We start from the raw sequence: 24,902 nt of genomic DNA on the forward strand, positions 1-24,902 counted from the left end.
TTACACAAAATCAATGAGTCCGATCACTCTGCTGAACACGGACACTAGACTCCTGTAAGAGATGACCAGGAAGCAGGCTACGGCGCTCACTGTGGGGAGTAAAGCGGACAGTGACGCTGCAACCAGAGCCAAGTCCTCACCGAAAACTTCCAACTCTCAAAATTAGTTCAGCTGAATTAAGTAGAAAACAGAGGAAAGAATGTCAAGTAGGGAGCCAATAAAATGAAATGAGAACTGAACACACCAGTTGATAAAAAATGTGAACTAATTCTCATATTCAGGTTAAGATGATGAGTGTCTCAATCCAAGCGTTCCCACTCGCTGAGGTATGTGCAGTTTTCTAAGTCCAGGTGATAACCTCACATCAATGTACAAAGGGAAGAAAAGATTTGTGCTTAAAATGAGTCACAAATGTCATAACCTACAGGGACCTGGCAGATCCCCTAACAGAGTGAGGCTGGCTGGGTGTAAGGTGATCAAATGGCAGAAAGCCTCTTGGAGGAAACAAAGGTTCGGAAGAGCAGCCCAAAGAGTAAGCGTGTGGCCACCCACGGCGCTCCCTGCTGCTCCACTCAGGAGGCCACATCCCAATTACCACGTCAACTACTGTGACGTGGGAAATGGAACTAGTGTTGCCAGACTGCCTCCCAATTCACGAAGCCAAAGACCTTTTTATATGATATCTAAATTTTATTTTATTTTATTTTATAACACAGGCTGTGCTGTGCGGCATTCAGGATCTTAGTTCCCCAACCAGGGATCGAACCCATGCCCCCTGCAGTGGAAGTGCAGACTCCTAACCACCAGACTGCCAGGAAATTCCCCTATGAGATCTAAATTTTAAATGCTAGCAACTAATTGAAACTTAAAACACAGAATAAACCAAATAAAATTACACCTGAAGGCCATAATGAACTGCCAGGTTCTGGCCCAAGACACCCTAGCCAAAAAAAAAAAAGCATCAAGGGTGTTACATATTATGGTTCACATTCATGTTTATCAGAGCAAACAGCACTTCAACCACATCACCTAGTCCTCTTGCAGTTGCAATCTGGCTCTGTCACTTACTGGCTGAGCTAGACACTTTGGGCATGTGTTATCCAACATCTCTGAACTTCTGTTTCCTCATCTATACCAAGAGAAAATAATGTCTTGCTTAAGAGTTTCACGATTTAATGGAAAGAAGAGTGTAAAACAGGCAACCAGTCAAAACCAAACAATGCAACGGCCAGTATCAGGAGTACTTATTGTTCTAGTGACCCAACCTCAGTCGTCATGAAGGAGAACAAGGCACACAAATCCAGTCCTGAAGCCCAGCTAGGCGCATAACGAGACCGCTATTAGGACTGTGCCTGACCCATTTTCCGTGCTACTTTAAAAAGAGCAAAATTTATTATTTAGCTCCAGGATATAAAAGTATCCAATATGATAGTCTGGAAGGAGGAGTTTTCTCCACTTTTAAATTTTTTTCTGTGTAACTCCTGCAGAGAAAATGTTTTACCCTCCCCTCCTAAAGAACATACTTTAAACCCAGGTATATACACGAGAACGCAGACCATGTGAAAGAAGTTAAGAGAATACCCAAGAGCAGGTTGGCTGGAAAATGGAGTAAAGTAGCTAGATCTCATGAGCAATATTAAAGAAGTTAAACACTTTACAAGGAAGCTTTATCTTTCTGATGAAAAAATTACATCATATATACACAAAGGCCACAATGCTGGTTTTCCCTAACATTTACTTCATAAGCTATTAAAACTCTTCCTATTTAAGTTTTAAGAGGCAAATTCACTTGTTATTGCAAGCTATAAAATCTGTGCTGCCATACAAGGCCAGTGGGAGTGGCTTAAAACATATGCTGCTGTTGGTGGCATCCTTGAAACACTCAACAGAAAGCCACCAAAAGCAATTACCAAGTTTCAAACTCCCTACTTGGAGGGGGAGAGCAAGAGAGACCAGAGCCTCTTTGTGGAGTCTTTCCAGCCTCACTTATGTCCTAACTACCATTACAAAGCTTCTTCATCTTTGAGCAGCCGTGAAAAATTGAGAGTCCCAGATCAAAGCGATGGTAAAGGAGGCTCGCCACTCAACACAGTTGTCTCCATAATGGCCACAGCACTTGTGTGACCCAGGCAAGAATTTCTACTAACATGTTATTTAGAGTGTCACTGCTATGACACGTATACCAATAAAGCCTAACATGGACATCTACATTTAAACAAAATTAGACCCTAACACACCAAAAATTAAACTACCAAACTGAAAACCAAAGTACTAAAAACACCAGAATCTTCTCTTATTTTAGACAAAAATATACAAGATCAAGAAATCTGGACTGCCTGATTACTGTAGTTCTTACCACCTTTGTTAACATTTACAATTTTTCCTCCTTTCAAAGAAAGGTCAAATTTTTCAACTCCCTCCACCAATCAAAACCATGACACTACATTACTGACTCACAGCAGAAAAAGCCCTCAGTTCAAGATTACAGCACTAAAAAAAAAAAAAAAAAAAAAAAAAAAAAGATTACAGCACTATCTCCTTCGCTCAGTCATGATCTCCCCCTAAAGGCTATTTTTAGTGACTGAAAAAGGTATTTGGTACATTTTCATATCTCTACCAAGAAGAGGATTACTTTGGAAAAATTTCAAAACTCATTATTGTTTTTTCTTTGATACTCTTCATATTTAAGATTCAGTAACTGTCTCCCCTGCCAATAAAGGTGTCCCTAAAATTTTTACAAGCTATGAGGAGCATGATTATCATTCTCTAACATGAATGAAAATGCTCAGTGGCACTGCACCTGCCACTGGTATCCAGTGAGAGAAGAAGCACTGATAAGAAATGCCTAAAAGCATGCTGCTATCTGAACTGAGTTCACCTGATCTCCAGTAACTACCACGCCTCTATATTAATTAATTTAAACATAAGGTCTTTTCTAAACTTCCAAGAAGTATTTTGACAGATTAGGTGAGGAACTCCTTTCAAAGGAATTTCACTGAGGTAGAAATAGCATCGAAACCCAAATTGACTTTTCTGTCAAGTTAATTACGAGAGAGACTACTGCTGGTTCAAGTGGAAAGTAACAAGTATAGTTTCTAAATGGGAAAAAAAAGGTAAAGCAAGGCACCAAGAACGATGGTTCATCCTTTAACAAGTATAATGAAGAGGTATTTTTTGGCTTCCATGGCTGAACTCCATTTTAGCACTGGAATAACACCCCACTTATGGAACACATAAGGGACAAACAGTCTCAAATTTTAACTGTTCGTTTTGTCTGAGAGAAGGAAAAAGGCCGCTGCTGAATTATAAATAAAAGCAAGGTCTACAACCAATATTCATTCAAGGTTGAGAAACATGTCAAAGACATCCTTCACAATGACAGCACCCTGAGAAGGGAAAGTCTGAGCTCCCAACACACCGTTTGAAAAGCTACCATCTGGGTCCTCAAGCTGCCTGCTCAGCAACTGCAACTGCTGTGGGTGGAGGAAACCCGCGAGTCCCTCGTGTGAGGCTGCAGTGTGGTGTGCGGGTCTCATTCCTTCAAAGCACATGTCCTCCTCTTGATCTGACATGTATCCTGGGGGGCTGGGGACACCATCCAGCGTCACTATAAACTTGGGACTTGCAGGTTTATCTGGTTGTACAAGATCTCTGCCAGACAGATAGAAAATACCATAGAATTAGGGAAACACGCACAAAAAGCCAAGCCTCCTAAAGTGCTCTTCAACAGAACTATCAGTCCCTTCCTTGGTTTGCGGTTTCTTCATTAACAAAAAAGACTTGGTAGGACTTACAGGTACAGCATCAGTGGATTCCTGCTAACACACAATGACTATAGCCAATCACTGCAGCATCAACACCAGCGACCCTTCAGGCTGCTCTCAGGACAATCTCCCCTCAACCCTGACCCCTGGCATCCGTTTGACCCACACAGGGTCAAATGGAAATAAATGGAGAAATCAGCATCTATGCTCAGAACACAGAGCCAGCAGTTCTATATTTACACTGATTTTATTAACTCTCTGTTTGTTTCTTTACAGAACATTCAGTCCATTATCTAAGGCAATAATTAACCCAACCCAATCTGCTAACTCTCTGGTTAGACTTCCTGATTTTGATCACCTGGCTTTTTAAATTTCATTTCCTGGATGTGCATAAAGAAAAGAATCTCTTAAGATTCTTAAGAATCTCTTAAGAAAAGAGCTAAATCATATACTGACTTATTTGCAGGATAATGGATTTCTGAATAAGAAAGATGAACTGGAGTTTTTGAAAACTGGATGTGCCTTATGATACGTGGCCTAACTACAGAATCAATAAAGCACTCTACACTGGGGGCTAGGATGGGGAGGAGGGAAGCTGGGAACTAATGGTTAACCTCCACTTCTAATCAACACGAATTAGCTACACAAGAAAAAGAAACCATCTACCGTGTCTGCATAAGGTGTCCTGAAAGTACCCGAAGGGTATCTGCAGTCTTCATCCCCGACTCTTGGTTTGGTGCCACTACTATTTCCTCAGACAGCTTTGGCTTCTTCAGAATAAATGATCTTGTGTCTGCATGGACCATGGATTCCATGTCATAGTAATCTGAGCCAAAAAAATTGGCCACAAATGTTTACTTCTGAATATACCTTGCATTCCCAACATCACACACGTGAGAAGAATGTCAATCTTTTATATATTTGTAATTATTTTCAAAGGAAAATGACAATGGTTCTACTCGGGAATAAGGCTGCAATTCTATGCCAAACGTCTTTTCAAAGAAGTCAAGTTTTCCTTTCCTCATACAGCATATTACCAAGGCATTCTAATGAACACTTCCTGCCTACAGTATAGAAAGGTTCTTCCATGAGGCATCTAATGGGATATTATTAACAATAAAACTTACTTTAAGTACAATATTTTCTAAAAATATAAAGAGTCTTAATGCGCCCTAGAATGATACCAAGGCTGTTTTAAAAAAGCAATCTTTCTAAAATCGGTTTTGTTCATTTTGCACACTTACAGAGCAGAACATACCCTGATGAAAAGAATACAACTGGCATAATTTCTGCCTGGTTGTAGACAGACTACTTTGAAAGGGAATTCTAAGATAAACGGACATTGATAAAAACAGAGCAAGGGAAACTGACCTTTAATGTAAGTACTCACAGATCACATCATCTACGGTATGATTTTTAAGCTAAACTACTTTATAAAATATACCAAGACCGGGAGCCCGGGATGCAGTTGGTTCACCTATCAAGAGGCAATCAGCTGAATGAAGTTAGTAAGTCGCAACTCTCTTAAAATTACCAGGCAAGTAACAGAAACCAAAATTCACAGGATATTTATTCATGTTCATTCACTGAACAAACTGAACATGTGAGAGTGCTGTGCTAGGTACACAAAGAAAAAATAGAAAAATAGATGTATACATAGTTTCAGAACAGCATGCCCCAAAAGGTGATCCAAAAGGGGTATGAACAAAGTGTTGGGAGAATACAAAGTAACCTACTCTGACTGGGAAATCAAGGAAAAGCTTACAGAGAAAAAAAAAAGAAAAAGCTTACAGAGGATGAACATTTGAAGCAGGTATCAAAGGAATGAGCAGGAATAAACTAAGAGGCAGAGAGAACTGGAGAATAGAGCATTTCAGGTAGAGTCACTGGAGAAAGGCAGGGGCTCTCCTAGGGCACAAGGAACTGAAGACACGGTGAGAAACGTGGTGTGACTGGAGGGGTGTGTGGAGGGCTGAGTAGGTAAGTGGCAAGAAGGCTGAGGCGTAAAGGATCTTGTATGTGCCAATGAGTTTGGATTCTGGTCCAGAAGAAGTAAGTAATCCAGAGAGTTTTCTAAGTAGGGAAGTGACATGAGCAAGTTGGTTTTTGGAAAAACACACAGTGGTAGGAATGGACTGGAGTCCCAGATCTCAGCTATGAGGCTGCTTCTCAAGAGACATGGAGCGACTCCGAAATGCCAGATTCTCACCCCTCGTCCTCTCCTCACACACGTCGGAGGAAGAGGAGACACATTCCACACTCGAACCAGCACTAGACGTCACAGCAGATGCATTTTCAACTACTGTCCCAGGAAGGAGGCACACCTGCCTTCCCCTGCAAGGGCAGTAGACACAGTAAGACAAGTGTAGGAGGAGAGGCTTGTCCTTGAGTCAGGACAGGAGAAAGAGCAGATTTAAAAGAGGGCAAAGATAAATTTCAATTTTAGATTTCTTTAGTTTGAGGTTTTTGTGGGACACTCAGGTGTTTAGAAAGAAGTTGAAAATTCAGATTTGACTATCAGGAGGGGGAGAGAAATAAGAGAAGCAGAGTCGAAGCTGAAGGTGAAATGAGAACATTTAATAAATTGTACATAGTCAGTGCTGCTGTCTTCTCACTGAATCCTCACAGGGAGCCTAGGAAGCAGATTTTCCTCCCATGTTACAGATGACCGATTTGCAATTCAAGTTCCTAAATGATTCACTGAGCCCCCAGAGCTACAGCAACAGGAGGGCCCGCAGTTTAGTCCAGGGCTGTCGCTCCTTCTCACCGCCCTGCTCTTTCTGAGGCACAGCAGTTCTACTCGTCTGCATCTTGGGAGAATACAGTAGAGATGAAAATAATGCTGAGGGCAGGACAAAGGATAAAGTTAACATTTTAAGGGGCAGTAGCGGAGAAGGGGAGTTGAAGGAGAATGAAAAGGAATTAGTAGAAAAACAGAGAGAGAGTGAAGTCCTGGAAGCCAAAGGATCAAGGATGGAAGAAAACATTGGAACCCAAGTGCCACACACCACAGAGTTTAGAGAACTGTGCACAGAAAACAGAGCTATACACTCCACACGAGCCACTGGTCACCTCTGCAAGACTCACGAGAGCAGCCTGGGTCAAGTAGGGCAGACAGATGGGAGAGTTAGTGACATCTTCTGGGTAAAGACCACAGGCTGAACCCACGCATTGTTTCCTCCTGAAACTCCAATAAAATGTCAATTAAAGGGTTAATTTTTTTAAAAACTCACAAAGAAAATAATTGTAAAAGAAGAGATAACCACATTTTGAAAGTAGAAAACTAACTTAGTAGATCTCGAAAAGCAGAATCTTAAGCCAATAATGAAGCAATCTAATGTGGATCCCAAGATTCTTCAAAGGCTAAGAAAGTGGCAGCACAGGGGACCCTGGGAAGGGGTTGGGAGAAAACAGGGCACAACAGAAGTGGGTTCAAGTGTCCATTTCTCTTTTATTTATCTGTTTTCTTCTTTTCTGATCCTTACCACACCTATTGCCCTAACCTTTATATTAAAGATACTTGGAATAATTGGAGACGTGCTTTCCCATCGATCATTGCTAGATAAGCTTATGGACGAAGCATCATGGTCTCTGACAGAAAGGTGCCACAATAAAATTAACTAAACGTATAGACTATTAGTTTTAAAAAGCAGTTAGATTTCCTGGCAACCTTTGACCACGTCTCTCTTGGAGAAAAGTGGAGCTTTAGACTCGTGAAACGGTAAAGACAGAGAGGGTTTCTGGACCAATGAATGCCAGCCATGTTGAAAGAAGTACGATTCTGAAAACGTGTGTGTTAAGTAAACATTACATAGTAGTTCATGTTGAGGTGCGTCCCTCAGCCCCGTCCCCACTTAGCTCCCAGAACCCTGGCAGCCATTCCATTTCTTGAAAGATCTTTCTTTGGAGAAGCTTACCAACCTGATAGAAAAGACCCAAAGACACAGACATCACAGTGCCCCCAAAGTAAACAGGCAAGACAAATCACTCTCCACTGCAGGGTCTACATTCAAAAGTCAAAACCCCCTACCTCATCCCCCAATTAATGAACCCAAAACACCAACCAGCTTTTTAAGTGCCCCACTCTTAAATGTAAGTCAACCAAGGATCCTCAGACATCTGAGAACCTGTCATGAAAGACAGTGATCAAAACCAACAACCTGGAGACAACAAGACCAAGGAGGGAGGGGAGGAAAATGTCCAAAACTGCCTTTAATATCTTCAGAGAAATAAGAGAAAGTATTGCATACATGAAATAAAATCAGTATGTTAAAAAATAAATTAAAGGAATATGCAGAAACAAAAGGGCTCTCAGAAATAAAAAACGTGACAGGAGGTAAGCAAAGGATATACTCATTCATAAGCCTTGTAGAACTGCATAATGCTTCAAACTGTATATGCATCATGGATAAAAATAAAGGAAACAAAAAAATGTTTAAGAGCTGATGATGCAAATACAACATACACAGACCTTAGCTGCCAAACATTTTGAAAATACTCTTATGTAGAAAGCAGGATGGAATGTGGGGAGATGAGAGGGCAACATCAAGGATGGAGAATATCTCAACACTTTTATAGACAGAAGGGAGAAGACAGAAGAGAGGTAGAGCCTAAAGCTACAGAAGTGTGGCGGCACCAGAATGTTCATCAGCTGAGTAGGATCTGGCATCTGGGTGAAAGGTAACCCTTAGAGACAATAAGCACACCTTTCTAAGACAGAGGCCAGGAAGGGTCAGGGAATACAGTTGCTGACTGTGGAATCCTGAACACAGGTGAAGAAAATTCAGTTAGAAGCCGACAGGGAGGGGTCAAGGGACCACAGCTTCCAACACTGGGCACGTTTAGAGGAAACGGATGCAGGAGAAAACAGGATCTGAATTAACGACTCCAGGGATTGAATGGCTCCTTTCATTTATTCAGCAGACAGTTATTAGGCACTTACACGCATCTGGCAGGGGCCAGGCACTGAGGACACAAAGATAAATAAGGCACTCACCCCAGTCCTGAGGTAGCGCATGGTATTTCTGTCTGTGTGCTGGGGGTCAGGGAGACAGGTAAACAAGTTACAGTGGCTCTAAGAATGATAAGCTCTAGGTATAGCCCTGGCCATGAGATTCTAAAGTGAAGCACAAGTAAGGAGATAAGGTTGAACACGCCAGAGGACACTAAAGCAGCTCAGGGCAATGGCAAAATTTGGATGGAGAGTAGGGTGAGGGACTCAAGTGGCCCCTAAAGCAGGGGCATGAGCAGCCAACAGTTTCCAGGGACCTAGGTGAAATGGCATCAAAGGAAGAAAGTTTCTGCCTGAGGTGAAAAATACAAACACCACAAAGCATGAAGAAAATGCAGATCTTATCTCCTGGCCCTAAAATATTTTCACAGATCTTAATATAGCACCTTAGGCCAGGATCTAAGACATATAAGATACATTAAATGAGGTGTAAGGAATGGAAATAGCAACTGAAAAATGCTAGATTACAATGAAAATTTAAGATTATTACCAACCTTGACTGATCTGCAGAGTTTCTGCCATTACTGGGTCAATTTGCAGTCGGGATAACAATTGCCTCTGCTGAGTTCCTAGAATATAAATTTTAAAACTTCACTAAGCTTAAAAAACAAACAATACCAGCACGTGTGCTTCCCAGAAATTAAGACCAAAATAATCTTTCTGGGTTCTTAATTGAAAGTCTTTAAAATAGTTTAAAGCTTCAACAATACAATTTAATAATATTTATAGACCAAAGGTCTGTAAGACAAAAACCTGTACTCAGGTTAAGTCAAAAATGGCAATGGTTCTCCCTGTCCGGAAGCTGGTTTCCTTGGATTGGAGATAAAGCCTGGTGATAAAGATAAAGGGGGTGCAAAAGCCAGGGGGAGGTGTGCACGGACCCTCAGCTTGCACCCTGGGAAACAGGCAACAGCCAACTGCAAGATCAACATGAGAAGTGTTTCCCTCCATCACCTGGGCTCTCACCATTATAAGTCAATCCCCCACCCACAGAAGGGCAAAACAACACCCCAGAGTTATCTGATCAGAGTTCCCAAAGGACAAACTACAGGCCTGGACGGATACAAAAAGAATAATGAACAAGTAAGTAGACACTCAGAGCTCTACAGTCCGGGTCCTACACCAGCAAAGCATGTAAACAATCACTTGAATCTCCTGTAAGAAAAGATGCTCAGCTAGAGTATGTATTATTTCTTAAACACATTCATAATTTCCTCATAGTTACACTGCAAAATGAAATAAAACAGAGACACAGAATTGATTTTTCTATCTTCAGTTTGAGTGATGGGAGAATATCATACTTCTCCAAACCTCCCCAGTCCAGTGCTCAGCAGATACTAGGTACTCACTTGCTGATTTAAAACAGAAATGTTACAGTACGGTGTACGAGGGAATGTAATTGACAGGGTTCCAAATACTGAAATCTCAGTAAGATGCACGCAGGCTAATTCTTAGTCAATCTATTACTGTCAGTTTCACAAGGACAGTCTGCTCGCTCAGGGCCAACATGTAAGTTGGCAACTGTTTGCCAACTATCATGTTTCATTAAAATTCAACTTCAGTAAAAATTTTAAAACCTACCAAAGTTTCATCAGCTATTTTCTTTTAAAACATGTTATATTACATTACTTTTTAGTGGTTGCAAAAAAAAGTTAATTCCTTTCAAAATTATCATGGTTAAAAACACAGTAAATCTTGAGGAGCTGACCTGAAACACAGATATCATTTGGTCAAATTGTATTCCTGTAGAACAGCTTGGGAAACTGGTGTGTAATTAGGTTACAGGAATTCAAATACTAACAACAGGTCTTTTTAACATAAACAGTGAACAATGGAAGAACTATACATTTTCAAGTAATTTCACAAGACAGATACATGAAACAGGACCATTCTCTGACATTTCAAGTTTTGCTTCATCTCTCTATACTCATCTACCTTTTCAAACCATCATTTTAGAGAGACCCACTAAAAAGGATGGAATTCTAAAGTCTAGGCTTCTAAGTTAAATCATGTAGAAGAGTCTGATTTTGTCATTAAAGGTCCATGAAAAACTCAAGTTCTCTGTGCCTTGCTGCCTCCATATGAAAACTACTACATGATGATATCACATACTAGGAATTTACCTTTCTCAATGTTTCTAAGGAAGCCAATTACTTTTACATCAGTAGTTCTTGACTGTGACTCAAAATCTACTACCTCTTGAAGATCTTCAAACTGTCTGTTGCATTCAGATGTTAACGTTGAATATTCATTCATTTTAACCTCCAAAGATGAAATTTTTGCTTCATTCTGTGACACTCTAACATTTAAATCAAAAAGATTTGCTTCCACTGTCAAAATTGCTGCTTTCATCCCTTTAATTTCACTGATATCAGTTGATATTTTCCTTAAAAGTTGGGAAATATTGTCTAGCTCACTCAGTGAACAAGAGGAACTTGTTACAGAACCTAAGTCAACTGGCCCAGGTGAAAAGAAAACCGGTAAAGATGGTGATGGAAACCCTGAAGACATTTTCATAAAATTCTCTTTCCTTCTTAGTATTTGGTAATTTTTCTTTCACAGCCCATTAAACTTTCATCAAAAATAAAAGCAATCACTAAGGCTGTTACTTTAAGAAGTATTAAAAGTAACATTTTAAAACTTATAAATTAAAAGATAGGACTGTACATTTCTGGAGTCAGAGCTCCAAAGTAAATCTGAAAATGCTAAACAAACCAATGTTCCCTTTGCCACAACTAAGAAGCCCTAATATGCAGGCCCCTGTATGTTGTTAAGTCTTACTTACAGCTCCTCTCTAAACAATAAACCCTATTATTACACACAAAATAATTCTGGCTTCTGATTGGCTGGAAGCAGACATGTGACACACAAAGAATTTTCTATTATTTACCTCATATGAGAAGGAGCACTGAAGATCTGAAGCATAAATTAAGCAATAAAACAGTATGACATACTTTATACCTGAATATGATGTGAACTTAATGTACTTTTGCCCCTTCATCAATTACCCATAATTTTCAAGCTTCAGATTATTTTTAAATTGTTTTATCTAGTATCGAGTTTCATTTCCCCTTGAAAATAGTAATAGGACAGTACTTGACACTTCCTTTCTAGGGAGAGGGCAGGGAGGGTAATTGGACCCATGATCACAGACAAATCTCTTTAAAAATATATGTGGTGATGGGACTTCCCTGGTTGTCCAGTGGTTAAGATTTCACCTTCCAATGCAGGGGGTGTGGGTTCGATCCCTGGTCGGGGAGCTAAGATCCCACATGCCTCGTGGCCAAAAAACCAAAATATAAAACAGACGCAGTATTGTAACAAATTCAATAAAGACTTTAAAAATGGTCCACATCAAAAAAATCTTTTAAAAAAAATGTATATATATATGTGTGTGGTAATAATGGAATTCAACTGTACTGATATAAGATATGGTGGAAATTTAAAGATAGGGAAAATGAGGACTCGGCCTTGGTTTGATACTAGATCATTATTAGATATGTGATTTTCTCCCATTCTGTGGGTTGTCTTCTCTTTTTCTTGATAGTATCTTTTGAAATACAAAAGTTTTTAACTTTGATGAAGTGCAATTTAACTATTTTTTCTTTGGTTTCTTGTGATTCTGGTGCCATAAGAAACCACTGCCTAATCCAAGCTCATATAGAGTTATACCTATTTTTTTCGCCTAAGAGTTTTATAATTTTAGTTCTTACATTTTGAGTTAATTTTTATATATGGTGTAAGGTAAGGGTCCAACTTCATTCTTTTGCAGGTGGATATCCAGTTGTCCAGCAACATTTTTTGAAAAAACTGCTCTTTCCCCAATGAATTGTCTGCATCCTTACTGAAATTCAAATTGATCATAAGTATACTGGTTCATTTCTGGATTCTCAATTTGATTCCATTGGTCTATATGTATACCCTTATGCCAGTGCCAGTCCTGATTACTGTAGATCTGTAGTAAGTTTTGAACTTGGGAAATATAAGTCTGCCAATTTTATTATTTTTCAATAGTTATGGCTATTCCAAGTCCTTTTCATTTCTATGTGAATTTTAGAATCAGCTTGCCAACTTCTACAAAAAAGCCAGCAAAGATTTTAACAAAGATCAAGTTGAATTCAAGATCTATTTGGGGAGTATCACCATCTTAACAATATTAAAGTCTTCCAATCCAAGATCACAGATGTCTCTCGACGGCTTTAGTTTGAGAAAGGTTGTTTTTACTTTAGTTTACTCACCAAGCCAACAAATAAGCTGTGCAAAATATAAGGCTGCAAGATGGTAAACACAACTCCCCACAGGCTCTCTAACAGAATTCGTATAAAGAACTGTAGCCTTTGACTTTCCAGTTAAATAGATGTCATTCACAGTTACAGAACAGAGAAAAAGTGCTGAAATTTATACAAGAATCTTTATTCGTTTCTCCATTACATCTGTAAATTAACCTAACTCTTCAAAATCTTTATACAGAAAATAATTTTCAAAATTTACAAGGCTTTAGAGTCACATGGAATTTTTTAAGAGCACCAGCTAAGAGAGGACATGTATAGTCAACATTAGGAAGAGGGGCACATCCCCAGCCAAGCACCACCTGCAAATCAGCTGGGCAGCAAACACAACTTCAGTGAGCAAAGTAGAAAAGTGCTCTAACAGGGGATGGGTCACAAAGAAACAAAATGCCTAAAAAGAGGCCATTTGAGGCTTCAAAGCCTGAGCCCTTCAAAGTTGGGCCCAGCCCAACTTTAGAATGCAAAATAAGCAAAGATCCTTCCATAGATTCCAACGTCAATATCCATCAACAGAGGAAGTTCACATATTCTTGCGAAACCAGAGCACAGAAAGGTGAAGGTCAGCTAGTGAGTGGCCGAGCCGGGTTTAACATGCGAACGGTCTGTCTCCCTGAGCCCGTATTCATAATCACTAGATTATTATACTTCTATGATACATTAAATGGAACAAAACCTGTTACAAAGAAAATCATGTGGTGTGATTCCTTTATATATACATACATATATGCATATAAATATACAGAAAGGATGGACATGTACATACATATAAAACACATGCCAAGACTACAGACGTACACCGGTCTGTAAATGCAGTGCTCACCTGAGGAAGGCAGTGGGCTGAACGAAGGGGGAATTTTCCTTGTTTTCTCTGAATATAAAAACTCCTCTTTACTAAGAGTCTTTCACAGTGATTCCAGTCCAACATGATATATTAAGTATATGCATTTACAGACTCTCCTTCTGGAGAGTCCGTAAAAATTAAGTAAAGAACTTAAAAATGGCACAAATCCTTAACAACATATAGCAGTGGATTCCAAATTGGGTCTCTAAGAGGATAATCCACTTCCTCCACTGAGGTGGAGGAAGGAAATATCAGAAATTCTATTATATTAGAAATATTTTTATCCCTATACTCCTTAGAATTCTATTTTTACATGTTCTAACATACATATAAATAAGAGCATTTGAGTGTGTATATGTAAACTAAATACATACATTTAGCGTACACAATGAAAAATAATTTTAGAATACAAAAAACTGTATGGTCAGAAATCTGGAGATCCCTGATTTAGAAATGGGGGTTAGGACGGGGATCATAGCAGATGAGATTTCAACCACCTCTGGAAAATAGAAAATACATGCACAAATACTGACCAAGCAAAAAAGCCACAAATGAGACGCTGGGAGAACCACAAGTAAGATGCAAGGCAGGAATGACACATTCATTAAGGCAACAAATATTCACTAAGCTCCTACCACATGCCAGGCACTGTTCTGGGTGCTCGATAACAGCAATGAACAACACACACAAATGCACACGCACACACACACAAACAACCCTGGTCAAAGAACTTATATTGTGGTGGTGAGGGGAAGGAGATGAGTCTCAAAAACAAACAAATAAAATACATTTTATGTTGATGATATTTAAAGCTCCAAGTCTGGATAAAAATATCTGAACTATGAAAATATAAAATATATATTAGATGGCAATAAGTGCTATGGAGAAAAATTAACTTTTAGAAAAGGGGGCTGGGGGACTTCCCTGGCGCTCCAGTGGTTAGGGCTCCACGCTTCCACAGCAGGGGGCACAGGTTCCATCCCTGGTCAGGGAACTAAAATCTCACATGCCACATACCGCGGCCAAAAAAAAAGAAAAAGGAAAAGAAAAAAGGAAAAGTGTGGTAGGGAGTGTGGGGCTCGGTAAGGCCTCACAGAGCTGAGCAAGCTATGTGGACATCTGGAAGAAAACATCCCCAGGAGGGGGCAAAAGGGCCTCACACATGCTCTTGTCTGAATGCTCTGAAAGAGAAACACACCAAGTATGTCTGGGGAAGAGCAAGGAGAACAAAGCGGGGGATAGGTAATGAGATCAAGGAGGGCTTTTTTTACTTGGAGTGTAACAGAGGGTCAACAGAGGGTTCTGAGCAGAGGAGTGCTGTGATCTAATTTACAGCTTGAAAAGATCACTCTGCTGCTGTGTGGAACAGACAGCAGAAGGGGAAGTTTGAAAGCAGACAGACCAGTAAGACACTATTGCAATAATCAAGGCAGGTCATGGATGATGGCTTAGACTAGGATAATAGAGGCAGAGGTATAAGGGGTGAGTGAATTTTAATATATTCTGAAGGTAGAAGATGATAGGATTTGCTAAAGGTGGAAGGAGGGAAGGAGGAAAAAAGAGGGGAGGAAGGAAAAAGGAGGGAATGAAGAAGGAAAGGAGAAAGAGAGAGAGAGGAAAGGAAAAATGGCAGTAAGTTTGAAAGAAAGAATAGCACAGGTTTCTGGCCTGAGCAACTGGAAAGGCTGAGCTACCATTAACTAAAATGAGGAGGACTGCAGGAAAAACAAACTGGAAGGGAAGATGTTAGCAGTTCGCTTTTAGACAAGTTTAAAAGGATTTATTATACATCCAAGAAGAAATGTGAAGTAGTTGGATAGGAATTAGGAATTCAGGTACAAGGTCCAGGCTGGAGATAACTAATTTGGGAGTTGACAGTGCTGAGATAGAGGTATTTAATCTAGATGAAATGAACAAAGGGGCACCCAATGGTGAGAGGTTGGAGCAATGAGCAAAGATTTCAAAGGATGTGAAACAGAAAACAAGCTTTTCCAAATGGTATAGGCACAAACATTTAAAAGATAAAATTTTTTAATTTTTAAAAAAATACTCTTTTCTAAAGAAACTCAGCAAATGATATGGGGAGAATCTAGGCAGCTAGTGGGAATGTTTAAGTGCCCCCCAGGGAAATTCCTCTGCAATTTCAAGACCAATAAAGCAGCTCCTTATCTGCTTTATTTAAAACAAAACCTGCCCACGGTAAAGCTTACAGCCCATGCCACAACACTAGGTAAGTCTTCATACTGCCTTTTCTTACACTAGTAACCACGTGTCCAGACTTCTTAAAAAGAGCCTGCAAATCAAAGTGCAAAAACACCAAACAAACACTGATAGAAAACTATCCATTAGGGGACAAAAGAGAATTCTCTAAAAAAAAAAACCCCAAAAAAACTCTTATTATGTTCTTCAGACAAATTTGAAATGATCCTGTATTCACAAGATACTATGAAAAACAGAACAAGAGAGAGCTTGTGGAAATTTAAAAATATGCCTGTCTTAAAAAAGAAAAAATAGGGGGACTGAAGAGAAAGTCAAGAAAATATTCCAGAGTAGAACAAGATCAAGTTAAAATTGAGGAGAGAAAAGGGAGAAAAATCAAGGCAGGAAATTTATCATCCAACTAACAGAATTTCCAGAAGAAGAGAACAATGAAAAGAAAGAACAATTTTTTAATAGAAATAATGTAAGAGAATTTCCCAGACTGAAAGCATGGATTTTCAAATTAAAAGGGTGCACAGGGTATCCAGCCCATAAGTAACTAACTAGTACCTAGACTTATCACAGTAGATTTCAGACATCAAGAACACGTAAGAGTAATAACCTATAATGGAAAAGAATCTGAAGAATATGTGTGTGTGTGTGTGTGTGTGTGTATATATATAAATCAATCACTTTGCTGTATACCTGAAACACTGTAAATCAACTATACTTCCATTAAAAAAAAAACAAAGACAAAAAAACAAAACACCACAGAGAAAATCCTAAATATCCCCAGAGGAAAAGCCCTAGTATTAATAATGGAATAAGAATCAGATGGGCTACCAACTTCTCAGCATAAACATTAGAAGCCTCAAGATAATGAAGTCACGCCTTCAAAGTTTTTTGAGGATCAGAAATCTGTACCTAGTTGAAGTATCAATCAAATACTTTCAATTTCTAAGGGCTCAAAAAATTTACCTCCCATAGTTTTTCTTAAGTTTCTTCATGATGTGGTGACAAAACAAAAGACTATACTGAGATCCAGGAAATGCAGAGCAAACTCGGGGGAGGAGTAAATCCCGGGATGACAGCCTTGAACCAGACCTAGAGAGCAACCAGTGGGAGAAGCAGAAGAGGACAGAGGCTCTAGGAGGAAGGTACCTAAGAAAAAATGGAAACCCAAAGATTTAATAGTATAAAATGATAGACCTTCAGACTATAATACAGGTAGGCAATGCAAGAAGGGGAAAAAAAAGAATCAAAGAAAAACAAAACACTGTACGTAAGGAGAAAAATGTAAACAACTCTAGGGAACCCCTAAATGAAGAACTCTAGAAGATGATGTAAACTTGGCCCTGAGAAGTATTTTGAGTCTTAATGATTTAAACACTGCTTACTGGTTCTCTACTTTTACAGCGAACCTACAAAGCATGGTAACTGTAACTAGAAAAACAGAACAAAATGTAAATTAGATCTTCAGCAATATAAAAGTAAGGGTGACAGAATTTAGAAAGTGGGGGGATGAGAAAAGATGTATAAGAATTAAAGGACATAAATATCTTTATCTTTCAGGAGTCAAAATATACTGATACAGTTAATCAAACAAGAAATAGGTGTATTACTTAAAATTATAAAAGTAATCAGCAGACGAACTAAAAATAGTGAATTTACTACATGGGCTTGGAGGCAAGGAAAAGTGAGAGTTTGATACTGACATACTGTAGCAAGAAATCAAAACATAACATCTATAGTTGGTGAATTAAGAAACAGTGGTATAAGCATATTATTACAGACATGAAGAAAATGAAAGAAAGTCATAAACAGAAGCATTTAAAAGTGGTGGCCTCCAGGAGAACCAGTGTGGAAAATAATGAAGCAAAGAATGTTACTTATTATTTTAAATTGTCCTATACTACTTGATTATTTTCTAATCTATCAGCAGGTATTACAATGATTTGTTTTGTTTTTCCAAATTTTCTATGGTGAGCATATATTTCATAATGTACCATATTTTACTTTAAGTATAAAATTTTATTCAACATATACCAAATAGAAAAAATAAAAGGAAATCCATGCCTAGACACATTGTAGTGAAACTGCAGAACATCAAAGACAAACAGAAGATCCTGAAAGCAGCCAGAAAAAGGACAGATCACCTACAAAGGAACAACAGACAATTAGAATAACAGAAGTCCACTCAACAACCATGGAAGCCAGAAGACAATGGAATAATATAAACAAGGTGCTGAGAGCAAATAACTCTTGTTAACCTAGATTTGTGTATGCAGTAAAGCTAGCTACTGCACACGAACAAGGAGAAATGAACACTCTTGTAGGTGAACAGACTCTTGGGGAAATTTACCACCAACAGACCTGTTCTTAAGAAACCCCCAAAGAATACACTTCAAAATACTTTAAAATATTGGAAAATGACAATCTCCAAATAACGTTCAAGAGATATGAGAAAAAAAAAAAACCAATAAATATGTAGGTAAATGTGAACAAACACTGCCTGGGTAAAATAATAATGGTGCCCAATTTATCCATTAAAAAAAGGACCAAAATGAAAACACTGGAAACATAATGTAAAGTCTGAGGGGGTAAAGACTGGAGCTAAGGTATTCTAAAATCCATTTACTGTTTGGGGATGGGGTCAGAATATTAACTTCTGGAATATTAAATCTGTATGGTAAAATTTCAGTGGTAACCAACAAAAGAACTGAAATAGAATTTAAAACAGTACAAAATAAAGGAGAGCTGGGCAATCAACAACAATTACAATAGTGATTAATGAATCTTTAAAAAAGACAAAAAAGGTCAAAAAATGAAAGCAGGCAAATACAAACCAAAAAAGGTGACAGAAACTAGTCCAACTCCATCAATAATTCTCATATATGTGAATGGTTTAAACTCATATAAAAAGCAAGCTCAGACTGAATTTTAAAACAGTAATCTAGCTTTATGATAGTTAAGAGGTACGTATGCCTAACAAGGTCAGAGAAGACTGAAAAATGCATGAAGCACAGATATATGAGGCAAATACTAACTAAATAGCTATATTAATATCAGACAAAACTGAGTTGAAGATAAAAGCATCATTTAGTACATAAAGGATTATAGATACAGATAAAAGGTTCAATTCATCAGGAAGATGTACCTTCCTGATTCAATTCATCAGGATAATTTTAAGTATATATGCACCTAGTTTAATAGCCACAAAGTAAATGAAACAAAATCTACCAGAAGTACAGAGAAATTAAGACAAATTTGTCATCCTGACAGGCAATTTCAAAACCCTCTCGGGCTTCCCTGGTGGCGCAGTGGTTGAGAATCTGCCTGCCAATGCAGGGGACACGGGTTCGAGCCCTGGTCTGGGAGGATCCCACATGCCGCGGAGCAACTAGGCCCGTGAGCCACAATTTACTGAGCCTGCGTGTCTGGAGCCTGTGCTCCGCAACAAGAGAGGCCACGACAGTGAAAGGCCCGCGCACGGCGATGAAGAGTGGCCCCCACTTGCCGCAACTAGAGAAAGCCCTCGCACAGAAACGAAGACCCAACACAGCCATAAATAAATAAATAAACCCAAAAAAGTTAAAAAAAAAAAAAAAAAAAACCCTCTCAATCACTGATAAGTAGACCGAAAACTCAGCAAGGTCAAGATCTAAACAATATTAACTGTAGAGCTTTGTCTACTAAATGCAAAATTCTCAATTCAACAATTAGAGTCCACTTTCTTCCAAAATGCACATGAAAGATGTACAAAACTGACTGCCTTAAGTCTTAACTATTCTCATAAGAATATGTATTATACAGATCACATTACCGGACCACAATGCAACTAAGTCCATAGTATATAATTAAAAAGATTAACAGACAAAACCCAAAACTTCCATATACTATGAATTAAAAACACTTTTAAATAACTTATAGGTCAAAGAAGAAGATCATAGTGGGAATTAAAGATAATTAGAATGATAATGAAAAATGTATATATCAAAATTTGTGACATGCAGCAAAAATGGCATGTCAAGAGAAATTCATAGCTTAAATGCTTACATTTGCAAAATAAAAAGGACAGGCTAAGATAAATTAGTAAGAAAAAATATAGATGGGTATATTAAAAATAAGAGCAGAAATCAATGAAATAGAAAACACACCAAAAGAGAATCAATAAAGCCAGAATTGTTGTCATGATAAATCTTTTGAGAAGACTGACAAAACACACTTCTAATGACAGATTAACCCAAGACAAAAAGAGAAAAAGCAAAATATTGTGAGGTGGCTAGCCCAATAAAAATACAGAGGTCAGAAAGATGAGAGAACACTATCAACAACTCATGCCATCACATGTGCATAGATTTTTAAAAACCTGTCACAGGGCTTCCCTGGTGGCGCAGTGGTTAAGAATCCGCCTGCCAATGCAGGGGACACGGGTTCGAGCCCTGGGCAGGGAAGATCCCACATGCCGCGGAGCAACTAAGCCTGTGTGCCATAACTGCTAACCCTGTGCTCTAGAGCCCGCGTGCCACAACTACTGAAGCCCGCGCGCCTAGAGCCTGTGCTCTGCACCAGGAGAAGCCACCGCAATGAGCCGGCGCACTGCAACGAAGAGTAGTCCCCGCTCGCCACAACTAGAGAAAGCCCGTGCGTAGCAACGAAGACCCAATGCAGCCATAAATAAATAAATAAATAAATTTATTAAAAAAAAAAAAACCTGTCACAGACAAAGCTACAAAACAGCGAGCAAGCACACTAATTAGTGACTTCGCAGTGTGTCACTTCACGCTTGCAAACAAATGGTACCGGGAAGAGTATTAACAGTCCTCATCAGTAGACATACTCGATACCTTTTCAGTTTTTTAACTTTTTACTTTAAAACAAAACGATGATACAGAAAGCCACACAAAAGTAAGGGTTTAACGAGTTCTTATAAGGCGAAACACCCTTATAACCACCATTCAGATCAAGAAAACAGACTATGTAAGCCACCCCACAAGCCTCCCTTCATGTACTCCAATATAATCAGTCCTATTCAAAAGTAACCACCATACGCCTTTTATAGTAACATCTACAGTTTGTGGTTTTATCACACAAGTGTACGTACCTAGACACTATAGATTAATCTTGCCCCTTTTGTCTTTTAAGTCTTTTAATCTAGAATTCTCAGGCTGTTTGACCTATACAGTGCCCCAGAGAGGGTACTTTCCCTGTTGCACACTCATGGTGCAGCAATTAACATATTCCTCTGGCCTCTGTACTTCTTGCAAGCTGACTGCTGCATCAGAGGCTTGATCACTCAGGTTCAAATCCTCTGGCAAGACTAAGGGAGTGTTTTATTCTTTCATTGGAAGGCACAAAATGGCTGATTTTCACTTTAAAAACCATTTTAGTAGCCATTAATTATCAGTGCCTAGATTCATTAATTCACTGTTAGTTGGGAAAAACCACTATAATTCCATCATTATAATTCAGAATAATTTTAAAAGATGCTTCCTTCATCTACTATATCACAAGGGGTAGCAAACATTTTCTATTTTAAATTCTGTGGGCTTTATGGTCTGTTGCAACTATTCAACCCTGTGGTTGTAGTATAAAAGCAGCCATAGACAATACATAAATAAATGGGCATAGTTTGCTTCCAATAAAACTTCAGTTACAAAAACAAGTACTGGGCTTCCCTGGTGGCACAGTGGTTGAGAATCTGCCTGCCAATGCAGGGGACACGGGTTCGAGCCCTGGTCTGGGAGGATCTCACATGCCGCGGAGCAACTGGGCCCGTGAGCCACAACTACTGAGCCTGCGCGTTCTGGAGCTTGCGCTCCACAACAAGAGAGGCCGCGATAGTGAGAGGCCCGCACACCGCGATGAAGAGTGGGTCCCACTTGCCACGACTAGAGAAAGCCCTCGCACAGAAACGAAGACCCAACACAGCCAAAAATAAATATAAATAAATAAATAAAAATTAAAAAAAAAAACAAAACAAGTACTAACTCCTATACTACTTTGATACCCAGTGGTACCATCCTTAAAGGAAAGACAGCATAAATGCTCAATTATTTTATTTCTCTGGTCTTCAAGACAATGAATTAGTATCTATTATCCTCCGAAAGGACCAATTAAGGGTTTACTAAAAAATGCCATCATGAAATCACAGATTCAAAACTGTCTGACAGACTTCAATTCACTGCAAATCCTTACTAAAGCTCCAATCCCAGTTTCCAACTACTCTTCACAAATTGGCCCAATTAGTACCTACTGGCTACTTTAAGGGTTTTCCCATTTTCAGGTCCATGATTTATTGGAACTGCACATAATGCTGACAGACCAAATTGCACACCATAGTCACAGACTTCTTTTAAAAAAGAGAGAAGAGACAAATATAGGATGGAATCGTTAAGGCTTCACAAAACAAGTAAATCTGAGATGAACCTGGAACAATTTAAAGGACACAGCTGAGGAGGAATGAAAAAATGTATTCCAGCATTGTAAAAGTATTAAGTCATGATGAGCATAGTTTTGGTGGGGATTTTTAATCAGATCTCAGTAGAAGAGGAAAAGAACTAGACTCTTTCCTGATGGGAACAGAAGAAACAGGTTGGAGAGCAGTAGAGAAGGGCTGGGCAGGCCCAGGGCCCAGAAGCTGCCTAAAGGCCAAGCTGATGACATCAGCCCTGGATAATGCATAGTAGGGAGAGAAGCTATAAATGCTCTCACAGAGGAGTCACATGATCAGAGTCACACTTTAGACAGGAGAGTCTGTGCAAGAGTTGGGGGTGGGAGGTTGAGAGAAAGGAAGCAGAAAGATCAGCTGGAAGTATGTCAGGCACAAGGGGATAAAGCAGTATCACTGGGACAATAAGGCAGTTCTGGCAGGTCAGAGACAGGATGCTCAGAGAGGGGAGATTTAAATATTTCATGTTCAATAGAAGAGGGGTAGGATTAACAAAAAGAAGAAAAGGAAGAATGTAGGTATCTATGTATCTTTAAGTAGAAGCTTTCTAAAGACTGGCAATTATTAATGCTAGGTGACTGGGTTCATGGGAATTCATTGCACTATTCTCTCCACTTCTGAGAACACTAAAAATTTCCCTAATGATAAGATTTTTTAAATTCTAGAAAGTGTAGGTATAGACTTTCCTCATGGTCCCTTGTTCTATTTGGGGGCCTATTAAGCCCTTTTCTCATAGTATAACCAACATTTCATAAATACCCACTGGAAAATATTTAATGCCTCGTGAAAAAAGTGTAATAGGCAATGAAATATCATTTAAATTATTACCTTGACTTTTGTCTATAGTATCTCCTTTTGTTTCCTCTTCTTTAATGGGGGAACTTATTCTGGGGGCCCTGCTTTGCCCCTGGACCATTTCTGCTAGCAATTCTTCTTGAGAAGTTCGAGTTCTGGGGGCAACTGGAAGTGTCTGTTTCTGTGAGACTTTTATATAAAAAGCAAAAAAGATGGAAATCCAAATGAAGTAATATTTCAAAACTCAACAGTGAATATCATATTAAATATAAATGCCTCCTTGAGTTTAGAATATATGAGGAGTTAGAAACAGTTCATAGACACCTCATTTTTCCTTATAATATTCTATGACTTAGTTACCCATACTTATGTAAACAACATTTATACATTTTAAACTACATGCCATAAATACACTGCAGCACACATGTATTCATTTTTAACCAAATGCTGTCTGGGTTCTGCTTCATGGTTCTATAACAATTTCAAACTGTCATCTAGATAACCTAGGTGAAGAAAGAATTTCAATGCTCTCTCTCAAAAAACTTGGAATTATGAAAACTCTCCAATTACAAAAGCAGGAAATTAAGGTCACAGTGATAAGTCTAAATTTCTCATCATTGTAAACACTCAATATTGCTGACAGACCAAAAAAGAGAATGTAAACAGATGAGTTGTTATGTCAAGTGTTGGCCTTTGCCTGATAATCCTTACCCTATAAGCCAAAAGCTGTTTATGTTCAGGGTTAAATTAGGGATGAGGAGAAGCAAGGGGACAGATGACTATCAGGCTCAAAGTTGCTAGCTTACAGTTTATTTCACTTTAGAAAGGGGTCACATAAAGAGATGCAAAGGAGAATAGAAAAGCAGAACAATGCGAAAAGAACAGTCATCAAATCCATAGCAAAAATAAAATTTAAAAATTTAGAGTGGGTAATCATCACAGCTTATTAACAGAAAATTTTACGTATTGGCTATAGCACGTGGGGCACAGAGTAATGGGTTCTACCGAGAGGAATGAAACCAAGCTTTTCATATACTAGACAAATTTTTCTAATTTCAGCCTCTTAATATTTTCCAATTTTGCTCCCTTTTAAATAACATAAATTCATATCTAATGTTGACTCTAATGCTATAAATATGAAAGTCTCATATTTATCAAAACTCCCTTTAAGATTTCCGTTATATATTTCACATACATTAGAAAGAGGGAGTAAAAGGCATTACAGTTGCTCAAAGAACTAAGTTCCACTGACAGTCGGGAAAGCTTCTCAAACTGGTCAAATCTCCTTTTAATCATTCTCTGAACCTCACCTTGGTCCTGACATCTGGCAGGCATCTTTATTTTATCACAACTTGAGGAGCAATCATCTATAGCTTACTCAAGACTTATAGAAATCTCTTACTTAATGTCAACATAATACATTTAAATTACCTGCAGAGTAGTTAGTTGTTTTTGTTACGGATTCTTGAGCTTCAGATATAGCCTTCAAAATTAGATTCTTGTTAGCTTGTTTGGAAGGTGGAAGTGAAGGTCTAAAAAAGTTAAGAAAGAT

The 24,902-nt window shown here is 38.7% G+C and overlaps 1 protein-coding gene across 9 annotated transcripts in view; it reads right to left on the reverse strand.

Annotated features, from left to right (window-relative positions):
- ZC3H14 (zinc finger CCCH-type containing 14) overlaps positions 1–24,902 on the reverse strand; it is a 38,734-nt gene that overhangs the window by 3,233 nt on the left and 10,599 nt on the right. For 3 of the 9 annotated variants that reach the window (XM_068541859.1, XM_068541851.1, XM_068541925.1), the window contains 5 exons: positions 24,782–24,882; positions 23,384–23,539; positions 9,270–9,344; positions 4,431–4,590; positions 3,419–3,651 (listed from right to left, as the gene is read on the reverse strand). In XM_068541859.1, the coding sequence (XP_068397960.1) occupies positions 3,419–3,651; positions 4,431–4,590; positions 9,270–9,344; positions 23,384–23,539; positions 24,782–24,882 (725 nt within the window). The remainder of the gene's footprint in view (positions 1–3,418; positions 3,652–4,430; positions 4,591–9,269; positions 9,345–23,383; positions 23,540–24,781; positions 24,883–24,902) is intronic. The other 6 variants (XM_068541878.1, XM_068541869.1, XM_068541896.1 and 3 more) reach the window with 3 other exon arrangements.

Source organism: Eschrichtius robustus, chromosome 1 (genome assembly GCF_028021215.1).
Source record: "Eschrichtius robustus isolate mEscRob2 chromosome 1, mEscRob2.pri, whole genome shotgun sequence".
NCBI lineage: Eukaryota > Metazoa > Chordata > Mammalia > Artiodactyla > Eschrichtiidae > Eschrichtius > Eschrichtius robustus.